Here is a 17,173-nt window from a genome sequence, read left to right on the forward strand (position 1 = left end):
ATCAGCGACTCACTTTTAAATTCAGCAGATGTAGAGGTTGTCACTTCTGGTGGCCATTTAGGTTTACTCATTTTGAGCTCCTCCTCAAGGGGGAAGGCTTTCTTAGGCATCTCCCTGGAAGGGGGCCAAATGATTTTTAATTTTCCCCTCTCCCCACATTTTCTCAAGTCATCCCTTTGCCCTTCACTGTTACCAGCATCTAAATGTTGATTAAGCTCTCCAAGCATGGGGGTATTTTCTGCATTGTTTTTACACATATTTGGTTCTTCATTGGGAGTAAAGTCAACTGAGCTGCTTTGATTTTTGCAGTTCCATCGATCTTTATGCTGTTTGTGTCCAAAACCTTCATCATAATTTCCTTTAGATTTGAAAAGTTGTTTAAAGTGAGGTTTACAATATATTTGTCCATGAAGCGATGCATAATTTCCCAAACTGCCAAAAAGAAAAAAAAAATTTAACATTCTAAATATACACTGCAAATTCATAAGGGATTAGGGAATTGATTATTTCAAGAATGAGTCAGACATTCAGCACAGTTAACTTACTGGCAATAGGAATGTGCTTATTAATTGAACATTCCTGTTAGATAATAGTCACCACTAATGCCCTACATGATACTTGTCTCGGGGTATTTACAATTTCATGCTGTATGTCAGGTATTGGTATAATAGGTATTATAGTGTAATGCATATGTAGTTATAGATGGTGTAAAATGATAGGACTAAGTCTTTGCTAACTCAGTGGATTGTGTGAGGGGTTTCAGTTTTCAATAAATCCTGAATAGCATACATGCAAAAATCAACTATTTGAGCTTCCTTGTTAACTGGATTTTGAATGAATTGGAAAGCTTGCCTATGCAATTTTTTTTATCTTGTCTCTTTGGAGAGATTAACAAATAGAATGCCTGTTAAAATTAAAATCAAATTTAGTCAAAGGCAGCAGCACCATTTTTTGAATATTTCTGAACCTCCACATAAAAACAGAAAGCAAAACTTAAAACCCATGGATAAAATTACAACAAAACTAGGTGACAAGGTATCCTCACCAATCCCAAAATACAAGGAGGTAAGGACAAACCAACAACAGCTACAAGACTAGCATAATAGTTGCATCTGTATGGGTGACAGTAGAGGGAGAAATGAAGGTGTCTAATGGACCTGACAATACGAGACCACAAAATAGGCAATCATTATTTCCTGGAAAGTGTCACATGCCAATCAGAGAGCAGCAGCTGAAATTGGGAGGGGTTTTGCCCGTTTCAATAGCCAGTGAGTGCAAAGGCCCTGTGGTAGGAAAGACTGAAGAGGCTGGCGAAATCAAACTCAAAACTGACCCACTGAGATCCCCTCTTAGAACAAGACTCTACCCTGAGAAAAACAATTATGGGAGCGGAATCAAAATTGAGTTGGATAGTGATGACAGAAATGAAAAGAAGGTCCCAATCAACATGGGGGAGAGGATCCAAGGCAGGAAATCCAAGAAGTCAAGCCACCATACTTTTTTGAACAGTATATGAAAACCAGAAGAGGCAGTTCTGTGAAGTTGGGAAAACCATCCTGAATTTTGCTTCCTTCCAAGACTTGGATAAACTAATTCCATATAAAAATGAGCAACAGGAAAGTATCAAGGCCAAATAGTATATGAAGTTATTATAAGAAATGAAAGAATAAAGAGTGTTATAATATCATTGCAGACAATGAAAACATGTTAGAAAAATGTGTTCTCAAAACATCAAAATTTTAACCTAATATTTCAAAATGAGCTAAAAGACATTAAGAAAATGATAAAAGACCAGCATGAATTATAATTAGAAAAAGTCAGAAACAAGGTATCAGATATCAGGAAGAAAATAGGAGTAAAAGGAAAAAAATCAAATATGTCAGCAATTAAAACTAAATTAAAAGACATACAAGAGCAAATTCATAGAAAGCATATTAAGAAAAATAGGAAAATAAAAAGCTGAAAATTTATAATCACAAATGAAAAAAGAGATAAGGATTTGAGAGATAATAGGAGCTCCTGAAGAAGAAAATAAAATAATGAAACAAGTTGCATACTAAAAAGCTATAATTTAAGGAAACTTTCCCAATATAAAAAAGTATGAAATTACATATTGAAAGAGCACACTAAATAACTGACACTATTGATCCAGAATGACCAATACCAAGAAGTATTCTAATAAAATGACTATGTTTAAGAAAAAATCCTTTGTGTATCTAAAAAGAAGAAAAGACCATATTACTTATAAGGGCAAGAAAATTAGATTATTATCAGACCTTTCCAACACTTCATGCCAGAAAAAAAAGAAATAATGCATATAAGATACTCAATGAAAGAAAATGTAAGCCAAAAATTTTACTTTCAGCAAAACTTACCTTCCACTGTAATGATCATAAATTGTTATCAATATGTGAGAACTCAAGGAATAAAGTTTCTATGAGCCTTTTCAGAGGACTCTACTTGAAAATAAGCTTGAACAACCAGAATGACTATGGAAATGTCAACATAAGGACAGTTGACAAGCATTAAATAAATTGTTATCTATAAACTGAGATGAAATGAGGGCAAAGAGGGAGATAATATGACATGCATTGGCTACATACTATGACACCAAAGACATAGTACGACAATTTAAAAAAATGGGGTGTGGGTGATCAGAGGGGCAGATGCAATTTTTTAATGCTTTGATAATCAAATCAGTTGTGCTGATAATTTTGTGATTCCAAAACTTGTTGTCCAAATGAATATGGGAGAGTCTAATTCTGTTACCTCCTTTTCCTTTGAGAACCGGAAGCCCTGAAGTGGAAGAAAGGAGGTCCAGATGTAATAGAGAAGAGGCTAAGCAAAAGGAATGCAATTTTGAATTCAATTTGGAAATATCACTATGAATTCATGATATATTTTTTCTTTATATATAAATATTTACTAGCTCTTAACACTAAAAAAGTTTAGAAATAGTGATCAACCCAGTAGAAAGAGCATCAAGATTGTAGTCTTGAAATATCATTTCTCCCTAAAGGAAATCAAGGCTTGGAGAAATAACTGGTTCCAGTAAATGGAACAGTAAATGCACAAGAGGAACATGGGACATCTAGTCCTATCAGATAACGAGGAAGCTATCACAGACTACTAAGGTCCTGTCAAAAGGACTCAGGAGACAACTTGAAGTGGCTTCCACTGGCCAGGGATAGAATAACTGGAGTTTCAGTAATGATGATAATTGCATCTGATTGAAACCAATCGAATATGTGTAACTCTGTGAGTTTATAAAGACATTAAAATATTTTAAAAGTGGTTATCTCTAGGTGGTAAGAAACCATTACATTAAATTGTTAAATAAATAACTGATACATTGACAAAACTGGTAAATAAAGGGAAAGAATTATGTACTTATTCTGCCTTTCCTTTATCAATTGTACCCCTGTGTAAGCAAATAGCAAATGAGGGGAAGCATCTTCCATAAAAGTATTCTCATAATGAAAAAGGAAGAACAAAATTAGAGTATCAGCATTTTGCAAACATCAATTAATGGATACAGGTATTAAGCTTCAATACCTGCTATGATCACAAAATGAGAAAAGCAGACTCCCTACGTTCTTTCAAAAGGAATCAAATCTTAGTTTAAACTAGAACCTAGATTCAGCTGACAGTTTGTTGAAAATACAAAGGATAAAGGCGCATGTGAACTGCACTGTGAGTGTGCAATCAGCAATTCCAGACTGTGGAAAACTCTACCAGTCAAATATCCTGGGTCCTTCACAAATAGATTGTAAGAAATGAAAGGAATGGATGGAAAGTCTATAGATTAAAAAGACGTGAAAGACATATCAGAGTTTTAAAAAAGGACAAAACTAGAGTATAGAATCTAGGAAAGCACATTTGGATAAATAAAACTATAAAAATGCAAGGAAACAATTACTACAAAGGATACCATTTACTCACACGCAAGAGATAGGTCGTGTTTGGGTGGGGCCCAGGGAGGAAGGAGCTTCTGGAATGACTAGCAATGTCGTATTTCTTGACCTTGATAGTGGTTACAATATGTTCACTTTATAATAATTTAGTGAGCCACATACTTGCTTTGTTTGGTTTTTTTGTATTTGTGGGTTTTTATATAATGATTTTTAAAAATAGCAGTCATTGAATAAATATTTTTGAGTCCTTATTGTATATCTGCATTTACTAGGTGTTGGCAAGACAAACATTAATACATTTCCTACAGCCAGTGACAACTACATTAGATTGTGTTAAGAACGGAGCAAGCACAGGGGATGTTGTGATCCACATAGGGGAGTTAGAGCAGGTTTCGTCAAAGACATAAAGTCTCAGTTGAGATCTGAAGAATGAGTGGTTATTAGCTGGGTGGAGAGCTGGGAGAGAGGCATGGGAAAACTCCTCCAAGGAGCAGCAATAACATTTGGAACCAGCTAGATGTGAGAGAGAAAAAATAATGATTTTGAGGAACTGAAAGAAATTCATGAAAAGTAACATGCAACAGGAGGAAGGGGTGTTGGGAGATGAGAAGGGACAAGATCTTGACGTGCCTTTTAATTCATATTTAGATGTTAATTTGGGGGAGAAAGGAAGCCATTACATGTTTTAAACTGAGACGGGCTCTCAGATTTGCATTTTAGAAAGATCGTTCCCCCTGCACTGTGGAGCATGCCATTGGGGCAGGTTGGTGGTGGTGAGAGTAACACTTGATTTTTCTTATTTATGTGATCTCCACGCTGGGACAAAAGGGACCCTTCTGGATTTGATTAAGAAAGCAAAATGTCAAAAGGAAAAAGGTCACAGCCATGCTGAGCAACACATAACAGAACATGACCACATTCCTGTTTGGTGTTGTTTTAACTGATGGCAACAGGATCTGGAAAAGTTGACATCTTTCTAGAGACATGATGTTATAAGTATACTGCAGACTCTTCAAATATTTGTGCCCCAGACCACAAAACCTTTTACCTCAGTTTACTGTTGCAATGGTGGCAGCGGAAACAGGATTTATGAAAACTCTGCCTGTCTGCTACTAGGCACTCCATTGGATAAACCGTCTTTTGACAAAGTATACATATTTCCTTGTCTTGGAGTTGCAGTTTCTAAAAATAAAAATTTATAAAAGCTTATGTAATATTGTCTTCAGTCACATTGTAAAAACAAAACAAACAGCAACAGCATGTTAACTGGCCATGCAGTCAGCGTAGAAAGCGCTAACACCACTGCCCTGCATGTTGCTCCTCCGGATGCAGGACGTCCCACCATCAGGTTTAAGGTCCTGGTACCATCAACCTTATTCTGGTGTCCCTATTATTTGTACATTGTAAAAGTGGATTTTATTATTTCAGGAAATATACATGAGTATAACGTGTTCATTAACTTTAATACATTAAAAAGAATATATAGGGAACTCAGCCATGAGGAGCCCTGAGAACACTTATTCTAAATAACTCGGCTTTCCATATATATAAAGGTTTACACCTAACTTGGTCCAAAGTGTTTGTTTTTAAAGCATTCTGAAGAGATTTTTCCAAAATATATACATATCTTTTTCAGCTGATACTGTATTTGTTTAGATATTTTCTTGATGACTTAGTGTTGACTCTCTAACACCAATTCTTAACTTTAAGACGAGCCTCCTAAATACACTGAAATGTTCAGGGCCATCTGTCCTCAATCTAAATGGCTTAAGATTTTATGGCTCTGGGGATTCTTATATCTGCCTCTTATGATTTTCCTACCTCTACCTATAGTCACATGCTGCTGCTTGCATGTGAATGCCAGCTCCTATGAATAATAGTAGTTATATTACTAACCTGTGTTTGCATAATGCTTCAAAACTGACACAGAACTTTCACTGGAGTATTGTTTTGATCTTCACAACAATCCTGTGAGAATAACTAAGCTTTCCTAGTAGTTATATACAAGAGCATATATGCTCAATGTTCTTTATATAAAAAAATACATACACTTTAATGCTTTGATGCTCAATTTGGGCTACTGAGAAATCCCCTTTGTTTATTTTGTTCTAATAGGAAACACACTTCTATATTTAATACCATTTTCCTTGTGTTTTTTGTTTGTAGTTGTCTTAGAAACTGAGCATTTGAAATTAATTAGACAGCTTTGCTTAATTATGCCAGAAGCAAGTACATTAAGAAATCATATTAACCTGATAAACTAGACACATATGTTGCAAATATGATAGAGGCAGAATTATTAGTTTCAGCAGTTTTTATTTTGAAACTCGCTATTTCAATCTGTCTAAAAGAATGCACTACATTAATTATGTCAAGTCTTTTTATTGTGAAGCCCCATTAATTGTAAAAAGTAGGAAAATATAAAGAAATGAGCTGTTCTCTGACGTTAAAAAATTTGTACTAAGTTCATATGTTTTAAATCTCCCTCCTTCCAAAAATTATCATATTTTAAAATTATTGTCCATGTTTATCTGTGAATGAGGCCAATTGAGTTATAATTTGGGGTTTAAAAAAGGTGAAAAATATCATTTATAGAAAAAAAAAAACAGTGGCAGTAGAGAAAGCTAATTCCATCCAACTCAGTAACAATAATTTATATACAAAAGGTCTAATTCCATACCTACACTTTTGTCAGAGATCCCAATCAATAAAAATCCTTAAAACACATATGAAGAGTGTAAATTGTTTCTTGGATTATTAACAGGCTGTGTTGAATTCAAACTCAAATACCACTTAAGTCTGACAGTTAAAAATCCGTCAGTAGTAGGTCAAGGAATATTATCTAATATTGTCTTTAACAAGTGGTTGAAATAATAACTTTTCATAAGAAATATTCGTAATGTGCTAATGGTATACAATGATTAATAAATATATAGTTCCATATAATAGTTAATACTATCACAATAACAATTATTATTATACCTGCTGCTTTATCCAAAGCCTTATTTACGTTGACAAACACAGGTCTCAATAATCTATATAGTAGTATTTGTTACTCTCACACAGTGCTGGTGAATCATATTAAATTCCTTCGTAAAGAGAAAGTAGTAAAAGCAAGCATTGTAAAGGGAAGGATATCAACAACCAGGGAAAGCTGTTAGTTTTAGGTTATGTTGTTTAGTACTTTCCAGGTACTCATTTATCTGCAAATCGTCTTAGTTATGGAACAGGTGCCTTTAAATGGGTTAATCTTCACTCTTTGCAAGCTCATTTACCACTTATAAATGCAGCTTCCTCTTGAAAGGTGGTTTTCATCTCAGTTGCAGAAGCATCTGAGGTTGCACATCCCAGGTTTTTAAACACTCTTTCACTCTCCTGCCACGTCTGTTGAAAATTCCTCCTGAGTTCTTTAGGTGAATCAGAAACATCTAAAATATGGCCAGCGATGACATCCTCATAGGTTGGTGGGGCGTGCTTGAAGTCAAAGCCGGATCTGCCAGCTTCTGAGCCTTGTGATGAAGAGGCCATCATCTTCGACCCAACAACTTGACTCTCAAATGCATCCACACCTGAGAAAAGTTCACTTAGAGATCTTGTTTCAGAGCGGATGCTGGGCGGCTTAACAGGCATCGTTTCTTGCAGCTCTCTAGGATGACTGTGAGAAAAGCCACTAAAGCTAGCACTTTCTAAAGATGTTAATCCAAATTCCTCCTTACAAAATGTACGACTTTCTTGTTTTATATTATGGTTTGCTTCTCCATTTGCATAAACTCTTCTATTTGACTTTGCGTCAAAACCTAGGCCATCCTCAAATCCCCTGAACCATCTGTTTATTTCATTTTCATGGTCATTCATGACATTTTCAGCCATTTGAGCAGTCCGGTTGGCGGCTTCATACCTCTGCATTTGCTCTGATAGGTGAGGTTTTTCGACTTTGCGGATGATTTCGACTGCGTCAGAACTCTCAGTATCTGGCACTATGCGCTTAGTGGAATTTACTCCATCTTTGCGAACGTAAGTCGCCCTTTTCCCTACTTTCCTTTCTTCCTCTTGAGCTTCCATGGAGTCTCTGAAGGAACCACGTGATTTATCAGCGTGATTTACACTTACAGGTATTGTGATTGTAGGTGGAGAGTCCCTGCCACGAGCCTCTATCTTAATTTGACGACGAAGTGTTGCAGGAGATGTGATGATCTCAGACCTCTTCTCTACAATGGGAACCGGGGTTATGGATGAACCTGGTATGGTCCCCCTGGATAACTTCGCAGTGGTGTCTTTGAGTTTGACAAGCTGTTCAGAGTGACTCTTGGGTGGAGACGGGGAGGTATTTGCTCTGAGAATTCTAGGTGGTTGTGACACAGGTCTTGGTGATGGTTCAGCAAAACTGTCCTTTTTAGGGGACTGGGAAAGCTCATCCTTAGCAGAGGTTTCTGTTTGCCGTGCAGTAGACTCGATTGTTATGAAAGCTGGTGATGGCGGGCGTGTTTTTAAAGAGGGAGGAGAAGCCTTGGCATCATCTAGTTTAATTTCCTGATGGGTTTTCACATGATGCTGAGCAGTTGCTTCTTGATGAGTTGCTACTTGGTGGTGCTCTGTTTTTTCTACAATTGTATTTTCTTTCCGCTCAGTGTTTTTATTATAGCTGACATCAGCATTAGACACTTTAGATAATGTTTCATTAACACTAGTAGCTTTATTTCTCTGCTTTCCTGCTTTAGAGGATATCATGGCTGTTTGAATTATATTTACACAGGACACAAGCATATCCTCTGCCTGAGTTTTAATGTGCATTATTTCTTCTTTGATTTTTTCTATGTTATTCTCCATAGCAATGCGAACTCCATATTCTCTTTTTTCTTCACTTAATAGCCATACTGGAATAATATTTAAGAGCATCTGAAATGTTTTAAGGCCATTTTTATCTGGCTCTGCTTCAAACTCTTTTACCCTAGACAAAATCTGTTTTAGTTCTTCACGTTTTCTCAAGAATTCCAATATATTTACAGCACATTTTCCATCATCCTGCTGGGATTCTCTCACAGAGGAAAATAAAGATTTGTCCTGTGTAATCTCTCGCTTTGAATCGTTAGTGTTAGAAAAGACTTGTTTCTGTTGTATGCCCTTGACGCCAAGACATTTTTCTTCCTGCAGATTATTACATGGCTGGGGCAATTTTTTATGTTCACCTTGACTTTGAGAAGTCTGTATATATGTTTGCTGAAAATTCTGAGTCTGTGAATCAAGATGTGCATCAGTAACCTTTTGTTTGACTACCTTCTGGGCTGATTTATTCAAATGTTCTTGTTTTCTTTCAACTACTAGTTTCTCTTTCTTTGGACCAATCATTGGTGGTCCCTGAATTGTTTCTTCACCTCCTGGAAGTTTCCCACTCTCAGATTCTCTAAATTCTTTTTGCTTCTCATGAACTATATTGAGTTTACTTTCATGGCTTTTCTCTGTGGATTCTGTAGGCAGTTTTACTGTTACTGTCTTCTCCTTCGTAGGTAACTGATAATATTTTTCAGCTACCAATTGTTTATTGCTACATTCAGTCCTTGCTTCTGTTTTCTCGGTTTCCTGGTACTGTTGTTTGGTAATGGTTTGAACATCAACTTCAGCTTGCTTTTCATGGCTTTCATAGCTGTGGTTTGTTTCATTTAACTTATGGTCTAGAGTTGGAAGCTTGATGGTTTTAACTTTGAAACTGGGGGAAACTGGTTTGCTTTGGGGCAAGTGCAACTGCTCCAGATACTTCTTCTGTTGTGTTTGCTGTGTCCTACATTCTTGGTGACTCTGTTTAATTTCACGAGCTGATTTAGATTGGGTCATATCCCTTGAGCTCTGCAAAGCTTCCTTTTTCACGGTATCTTTGTCTTCTGAGGCTGCTGGAACATGTTGGAGCCTCTTGGAAGCGAATGTCACTGCTGGTGTTGTGGAAAGCTGGTTATCGGTACACGCTCCTAGTACTTGAGAAAGACTTTGAGAGACTGGGTTGGTTTGGGCCACAGTGACCCCTGAATCCATTCCAGCTAGGGGGACCTCCTCCTTTGTTGTTTGTAACAGCACTTCCTTTTTCAACTCTGACATGTTTTGATTTGGGCTTTCTGTTTTGACTAGGTTGTAGCAAGAACTCTCCTGTTTTTTCTGTTTTTCAAGTTCTTCTCTTTGTTGTCTGTATTTTTCTTCAGCAATCATTAAAGGCGTCTTAAATTTTCTCATATAAGGTTTTGGACTTTGCTGTCCTGAACCTGCTGGAAATGAATGAGATTTTACGAGAGGTGCTATCAGTTTTTCCTTGGGTGGTGAAGTTTCTGGAACTGTCTGTGAGAGAGACCTTGTAGAGTCCATAGATAATTGTTTTCTTTTATCAAGACTTTTTCTAGATACATTCTGCTTTGTCTCTATGTGTTCACTGCTACTTGCCATTATTACTCTTTTCTGATCCTTTGAGGGAGTAATTTTACATTCCATATCTGGCGGTGAATTTTCCAATTCAACTTTTGGGGAACTATGATTCTTCTTATCTTCTATCTGCTTGGGAAATTTGGGTTTGGGGAGTGTGGGAGGTGGCAAACGTCCTCCAGATTTTCCTGTTATGATTTTAGCCTGAGAGCTTGAGGCTTCTTCTTGGGAATATTGTATGAATGCTCCACTGTGCTTTTCTTGAACAGAAGAGGAAAGGAGATGTGCTGGTTTTAGAGATGGAGCTGGCGGAGGGGGAGGTGGTGGAAACATTGCTAGACATTCTCTTTCAAATTTCTCATCTTCTGGTGGTGGAGGAAGAGGGAGGCCTGGGAAATTCTCAAATTCAGCCTTTATCTTCTCTGTGGACAGTGAGGGAAGAAACACATTTTTTTCAGGCAACATCATGAAAGGAGGTGGAGGAGGAAGAGGAAATTCAATTTCAGCTGATGAATTGGAAGGTAGAGGAGGAGGTGGAGATGGAGGTGGAAGAGGGAACTCACTTTCTTTTGCATTATTTTCAGGGTTACAGTTGATTGGATTAAAGGACATTTCCATTGCCATTTTTAAGTCTTTGGAAGTATTTGTCTTCATTAGAAAGTCCTGGCTTTTCAGATGAATATCAGTCTGCTTTTTGTCAGTTGCCTTAAATTTATTGTGGCTTTTTTGGGAGACTTTCACTTCTGTTATATTTGACATGTCTTGATCCACAGGCAAAGTCTGCCACACTGGTTGAGGGGTCACGTTCTTTTTCTTTATATCTTTATTAGAATATTGCATTTCTTGCTTTAACAGAGTCTGCTTCTGAAAGTCCTCTGAAACTTCACAGGTTTCTCCAGCCATCTTGTTGACTGGACCCTGGGTTAAACTGGGCTTAGAGCTTTGTGTATCTGTTGATGTTTTAGTGTTTTTGGTATTTTTAGGACTCTTGTCAGGGAAAGCCTCACTCTTCTGGTGGTCATTCCTCACTTCACAAGTTTCAGTCTGTTGCTTTCCAATTGTTTTATCAATAGATTGGGTAAAGACAGCACCCTTCTTCTGTTCTCTCACTGTCTCTGATTCCTTGGTTTTTAGATGTTCCCTAACTGACACAGTTGAAGTCAGCTGTCCACTCACATGTTCATCTCTAAGACGTTGCTCTGTTATGTTATCAGTCCAGATACCCATTCTGTCTCCTGATTCCAACACATTTTTAATAGCTTTGTGGTGTGAATTAGATAGCCTTCTAAGGTTTTTCTCAAGGGCATCATTGTTTTGTTCACGATCTATGACAATCTTTACGGTGCCCTTGGGGGCTTTTGGAAGATTAACCTCAGTTCTTTCTTCTCTTAAATCCCCATGACAAGATTTGCCTATAGTTTGATTAAGAATGTCTGTTCCCCCCTGCCACCTGGCTGCCGGCTCAAATGGTCCTGGTCTTGGCTGAAGAACGCTTTTTTTGTCCCTCTGGACAGCCACATGATGATTCTCGGTTTTCTGCTCTTCCTCAGATCCTACCATCACAGATTGCACATCTTCCTTGATTACACTTTTTTTATTTACCTCTTTGAAAGGTCTTTGTGCTTCTTTTAGATTCCTTAATGATGCTTCAAGGTCATCTCGGATAAGCTCCTTTTTCAGGATTTCCATCCTTGTGTTTGCAGTCTTTTCAAGGCATTCAGTAGCTTTCTCTATATCCCCAGGGATGACATCAGGCTGTTTAGATTCTTTCCATTTTTGGCTTGATTCCTTAAGTGACTTGAGTGTGGCCAGCATGTCACCTTTTATAATTTCTTCTGTTTTAGCCACTGTTTTCTGACTTATGGCCTGGCTCAGGGAATTTAGGGTTGACTTCAAATCACCTTTTATGATTTCTTCTTTGGGTAACTTACAAGATGTACTCTGAGGCTCTGTCAGAAGAACCTTAACTGTATTATGCACATCTCCTGGGACGATGTCAGTTTCATTAACAGTACGTTCAACCTGAGATTGCCTTTTCTTTAGTAACAGTTTTGTACCTTCTACATCGCCACCAATTATATTTTCCTCTTTTTCTTGTTTCCTAGCTGTTAGTATTTCATCTGACCATGTCTGGAGCTGTCTGAGATAATCCAAAGCTCCAGTTTCTATGCATGTTGTAAAAAACTGAACATTTCCCCTCTCAGAGGCATCGATTTTAGCCCTTTCAGATATTTTATTGCTTGATATGGAAGATAGCAAATTATGAATGGTACGTTTTACATCACCCCCTATTACTTCTTCACGCTTAATTGTGTCACCAGCATTTTCATGAAGAAGACAATAGATAGTCATGTGAACATCTCCTCTTTCATCTTCCTGAATCAAAATGCCTTTCTTTACAGATCCTTCCTCGGAGAACAGGTTTTTTATTGCTTGTTGGACATCACCACTCACTATCTCTTCTTTTTCAGCACGAAATTCTGTTGATCTGTTTAATAATTGAGTTTTGGTCAAATTAACGTTTCCCTTCTCTTCTTCACTAACCAAAATCTCTCTTTTCTTACAGTCTCTTTTGGAAAGTAGCTTCACCATTATACTTCTGAGATCAACCCTGAGGATTTCTTCTTTCTGTATCTCAGGAGAGGCTTGATTCAGGAGCTTGTATTTTGCCATTCGAACATCCCCAACTTCGTCAGCTTCAATGATGATTCCAGGAGCCTCAATAACTTTTTGAGAGTAGAGTTCTTCTAAGGTTTCTTTAATGCTTTTGCCAATAACTTCCACCTTTTCTACCCTATTTTCAGTAAATTCATGAAGGGGTGTAGTTTCAAAGAGCCATGTAGTTGTCTTGACATCAGAAGGAGGGATTTCTTCCTTGGTGATTTTTGTGATGCTTTCATCTGCTTCCTTAATAGAATCCAAAGTTTGATTTTCAAAAAGCCATACTGCCTGCTTCACATCACCTTTCTGCATATCTTCCTGGGTGACTGTTTTGATATTTTCATATCCTGACCCTTCTCCTCTCAGCTCATCTAGAGTGTGGGTCTCAAATAGCCAAGTAGATGTTTTAACATTGCCCTTTTGTATTTCATTGACACTTACTGTTCTTATATAAGTCTTCTTTTCCAAATTTTCAGACTCAAAGAATTGTTTACTTGTCTTTACATCCCCACCTTGAATATAGTCTACAGTGGGCACAATATCACGTGGTTCTTTTGTAATCTGATCCAGTGGCTGGGTTTCAAATCTGTATCTGACAGAACTAACATCTCCCTTCTGAATGTCTTCTTGTGTGACAGATTTAATAACATACACAGTCTCTGATTCATTAATGGAGTCTAATGGTTTCGTTTCAAAAAGCCACCTTGTCCCTCGTACATCTCCATGAATTACCTCTTCCTTTTTAACTGTTGTCACTTCATGATAAAACCCTTCTACATCTTGAATTGCATAGAGTGGCTGGGTTTCAAAGAGCATTCTGTAGCTTTTTACATCACCCTTTATTGCTTCTTCAGTAATTGTTTTCTTGGTGCTAATACAGTCAGATTCTTCTTTAATCTCATCTAAAGAAAAAGTCTCAAAAATAAAGCACCCCTTTCTTACATCTCCACCTTGTATGTCTGTCACTGTCTTAACTAATTTATCACCTTCTTGGCTTTCTTTTATCATATCAATTGGTTGGTTTTCAAAAAGCCACCTGCAATTTAAAACATTGCCTTTCTGAATATCTTCAGTCTTTAGGGTTTTGATCTTTTTCAAAACTTCCTCTGAACTGGAACTTATAGAATCTAAGGACTGACTTTCAAATTTATGCCGCAGGCTGGAGACATCCCCAGCTTGGATATCCATTTCCACAGCCTTGATTTCCTTTCCTTCTTCTCCTTGTATGCTGTCCAAATTTTCTGTCTCAAAAAGAAAGCATGCTGTACGAACATCCCCACCATGGATTTCCTCCTGTTTTACAGTTTGCAATTTGACTGTTGCTTCGGAGTCATCTTTTATGGAATCCAGTGACTGAGTTTCAAAGAGCCAAGTACAGGCTTTGACATCTCCCTTATGAATTTCTTCACTGCCAGTCATTAATGAAACTTTTTCATAAAGAGACTCCATTGGCTGGGTTTCAAAAAGCCATCTACAGGTTTTGACATCCCCTTTAATAATATCTGTAGCTTGTTCAGTTTTACTTTCTACTTCTTCCATATTACTAAAATATTTAATCGAATCAAGAGGTTGGGTTTCAAACAGCCATTTAGCAGATTTCACGTTCCCAGTCTGTATTTCTTGAGCAGATATTCCTCTAATTATCTGAAATTTATGAATGCTTTCATCAAACTGGTCAATGGGCCTTGTTTCAAAAAGCCACCTACAGCTTCTTACATCCCCTCTTAGGATTTCTTCTTGCTGGACTGTCTTTACTTGATGATATTTTCCAAGGTGGTCTTGAATGGCATACAATGGTGTTGTTTCAAAGAGTGATTTATTTAACTCTACAGCACCTCTTGTGACTCCTTCCACCTCTATTTTATGCGATGCATCAAATTTAATTAAGTTGTTTGATTCAAAGATACGTGTGTAATTCCTTACATCTCCTCTGTCAACTTCTTCAAGTTTCACTGTTCGTATGTACTCTTTTTTATCTCCTCTAATCTCTTCCAGAGGTTGGGTTTCAAAAATCCATTTTTGGTGCCTAACATCCCCCTTTTCTTCTTCAGAAGTAGTAATTTTTTGAAGTTTTCCAACATCAGGGCTATCTTTTAAAGCCTTTATTGGAAGTGTTTCAAATAAATGCTTAGTAGTTTGTACATCACCCCCTATTATCTCTTCAGACCTTAGAGGGTCTGCATCAGGAACATCTTTTAGAATATCTAATGGCTGTGTTTCAAACATCCAACACTTTCTAGAGACATCTGTACCTATTACTGTTTCCTTTTCAGTGATGACCTCTTCTGACTCTTCTTTGATTTTCTCCAAAGGTTGAGTTTCAAATAACCACTTTGCCCTACTCACCCCACCTTTGACATTTTCTTCCATGGATATTCCTCTGATGACTTTAATTTCTGTTATATCCTTGTTAATTGTGTCTAAGGGCTGTGTTTCAAACATCCAACGTGCTCTTCTCACATCCCCCTTTTCAACATCTTCTCTGTGAACGGTTTTAATTTCTAGCATTTGACCTGAACCATCTCTAATAACATATAATGGTTGAGTTTCAAAACATTTTATACTCCTCTTAACATTTCCCTTAATTTCTTTGAGCTCAGACCTGAGTTGCAGTAGGTGCACCTCATCTACTGAGTGAAGGTGTCTAAGTTGATCCAGATGTTGAGTTTCAAACATGTATCTCACAGTCTTGACATCCCCCCCGGTTATGTCCTTTATGGCAGTTACTATTGATTCTTCTTGACTTTGATGCATTTTATGCATTGAGTCTAATGGCTTTGTTTCAAACATCCACCGGGCTGTGCAGACATCTCCTCTGGCTAGCTCAGGAATTTTCTCAGCATTTTCTTCAGTGCCAGAAGAATGATCCCCCAGAGTATCGATGGGTTGAGTTTCAAACATCCATTTTGTATATTTCACATCACCACCAGCAATGATTTCTCGATCAGCAATGCCCTTGGAGATGTTATCTTCATGTGGAGAGCCATTGTTAATGGAATCTAATGGCTGATTCTCAAAGATCCATCTCATGGACTGCACCTCCCCCTTCAGAATTTCATCCCACTCCAAGTGTTCTCTTTCCGAGTTCAGACCTTTTTGAGAAATGCCATTCGTATTTTCAAAAACATACCGGGCTTGTTGCACATCTGCTGAAACTGAGCTCCCCAGGTTCACTTGACGAGAAACAATCTCAGAAACCTCACTGATATAATCTTTTTCTAAGTTTTTTCTTAACTCAGGATGGATGTGTTTATATAAACGGTTTAATTCATACAAATTTCTTTGCTTGGAATATAATTCTTTGGGGACTGGTGGTATTCTAGGAGGGCTGGGGAGTTCAGGGGACTGGGAAAATGCTGTCACATCTATTGGAGTTTGAAGTATGTCGGGTGGGGGAGGAGGAAATTCTTCTGCCTTTTCCGAAGAAGTGGCATTAACTTGTGCCAGAGTCGAGGAAGTGGCACTGTGGTCACTGTATCTTGTGGTTGATGTTTCCTTCCTCTGGCTGGTTGAAGTGTAAGAAGTGGAAGAGGTACCCACAATTGATGATGGCTTTAAAGTCTCTTCATATTCACTTTCAATCTTTAAGGGAGAGAAAATCAAATCTTATAAAGATGAGTGTAGTGGTAGAGACTTTTTAGGCACTGCCCTTCACCTGTCCACCTGCTACGACATCTGCACTGGGAACAACGGGTGGTATACTCCATTTAGAGACTCACTTAGGAGCAACAGACAGTATTTGTTACTATCGTCCCTATAATCTATTTGCACTTTTTAGAGTTATATTCCCTATTCAATACATCAACGAGTCAGTATTTTAACATTTACACGTAATCTTGATTATTTCCCTCCTTTACGTTATGTGCTATGCAGAGTAATCTAGAGGGAAACAATAAAAGTCTTAAAGGACTTTTGAGGGTTGTTTTGTTTTCCTTGGAATTTTAAACAGAACAGAGTAAGTAGCTGACATTTTAAAATTGGCTTTATTACTTTAGTGTTAGTTATTAAACTTTAGTGCATACATAATTTTTTCTTCACTAATTTTCTCTAGTGAGAAAAGTTTTCTTTCTACTGCTTTTCTCATATAGAATAATATTCTTCTTACGGAACAGAATAAGTACTGGCTCTGGATATTTTTTGTTGTTGTTGAAAAACCACCTCAAACATTCAATAATTTGAAAATGTTATGTATTTAC

The 17,173-nt window shown here is 37.4% G+C and overlaps 1 protein-coding gene across 2 annotated transcripts in view; it reads right to left on the minus strand.

Moving 5' to 3' along the window:
• Positions 1-234: 234 nt before the first annotated feature.
• Positions 235-17,173, minus strand: part of XIRP2 (xin actin binding repeat containing 2) — a 67,803-nt gene continuing 50,864 nt past the window's right edge. For both annotated transcript variants that reach the window (XM_082396837.1, XM_082396836.1), the window contains 3 exons: positions 7,190-16,559; positions 4,963-5,096; positions 235-432 (listed from right to left, as the gene is read on the minus strand). In XM_082396837.1, the coding sequence (XP_082252963.1) occupies positions 5,002-5,096; positions 7,190-16,559 (9,465 nt within the window). In that variant the 3' untranslated portion in view covers positions 235-432; positions 4,963-5,001. The remainder of the gene's footprint in view (positions 433-4,962; positions 5,097-7,189; positions 16,560-17,173) is intronic.

Source organism: Balaenoptera borealis, assembly GCF_965194805.1.
Source record: "Balaenoptera borealis genome assembly, chromosome: 6".
NCBI lineage: Eukaryota > Metazoa > Chordata > Mammalia > Artiodactyla > Balaenopteridae > Balaenoptera > Balaenoptera borealis.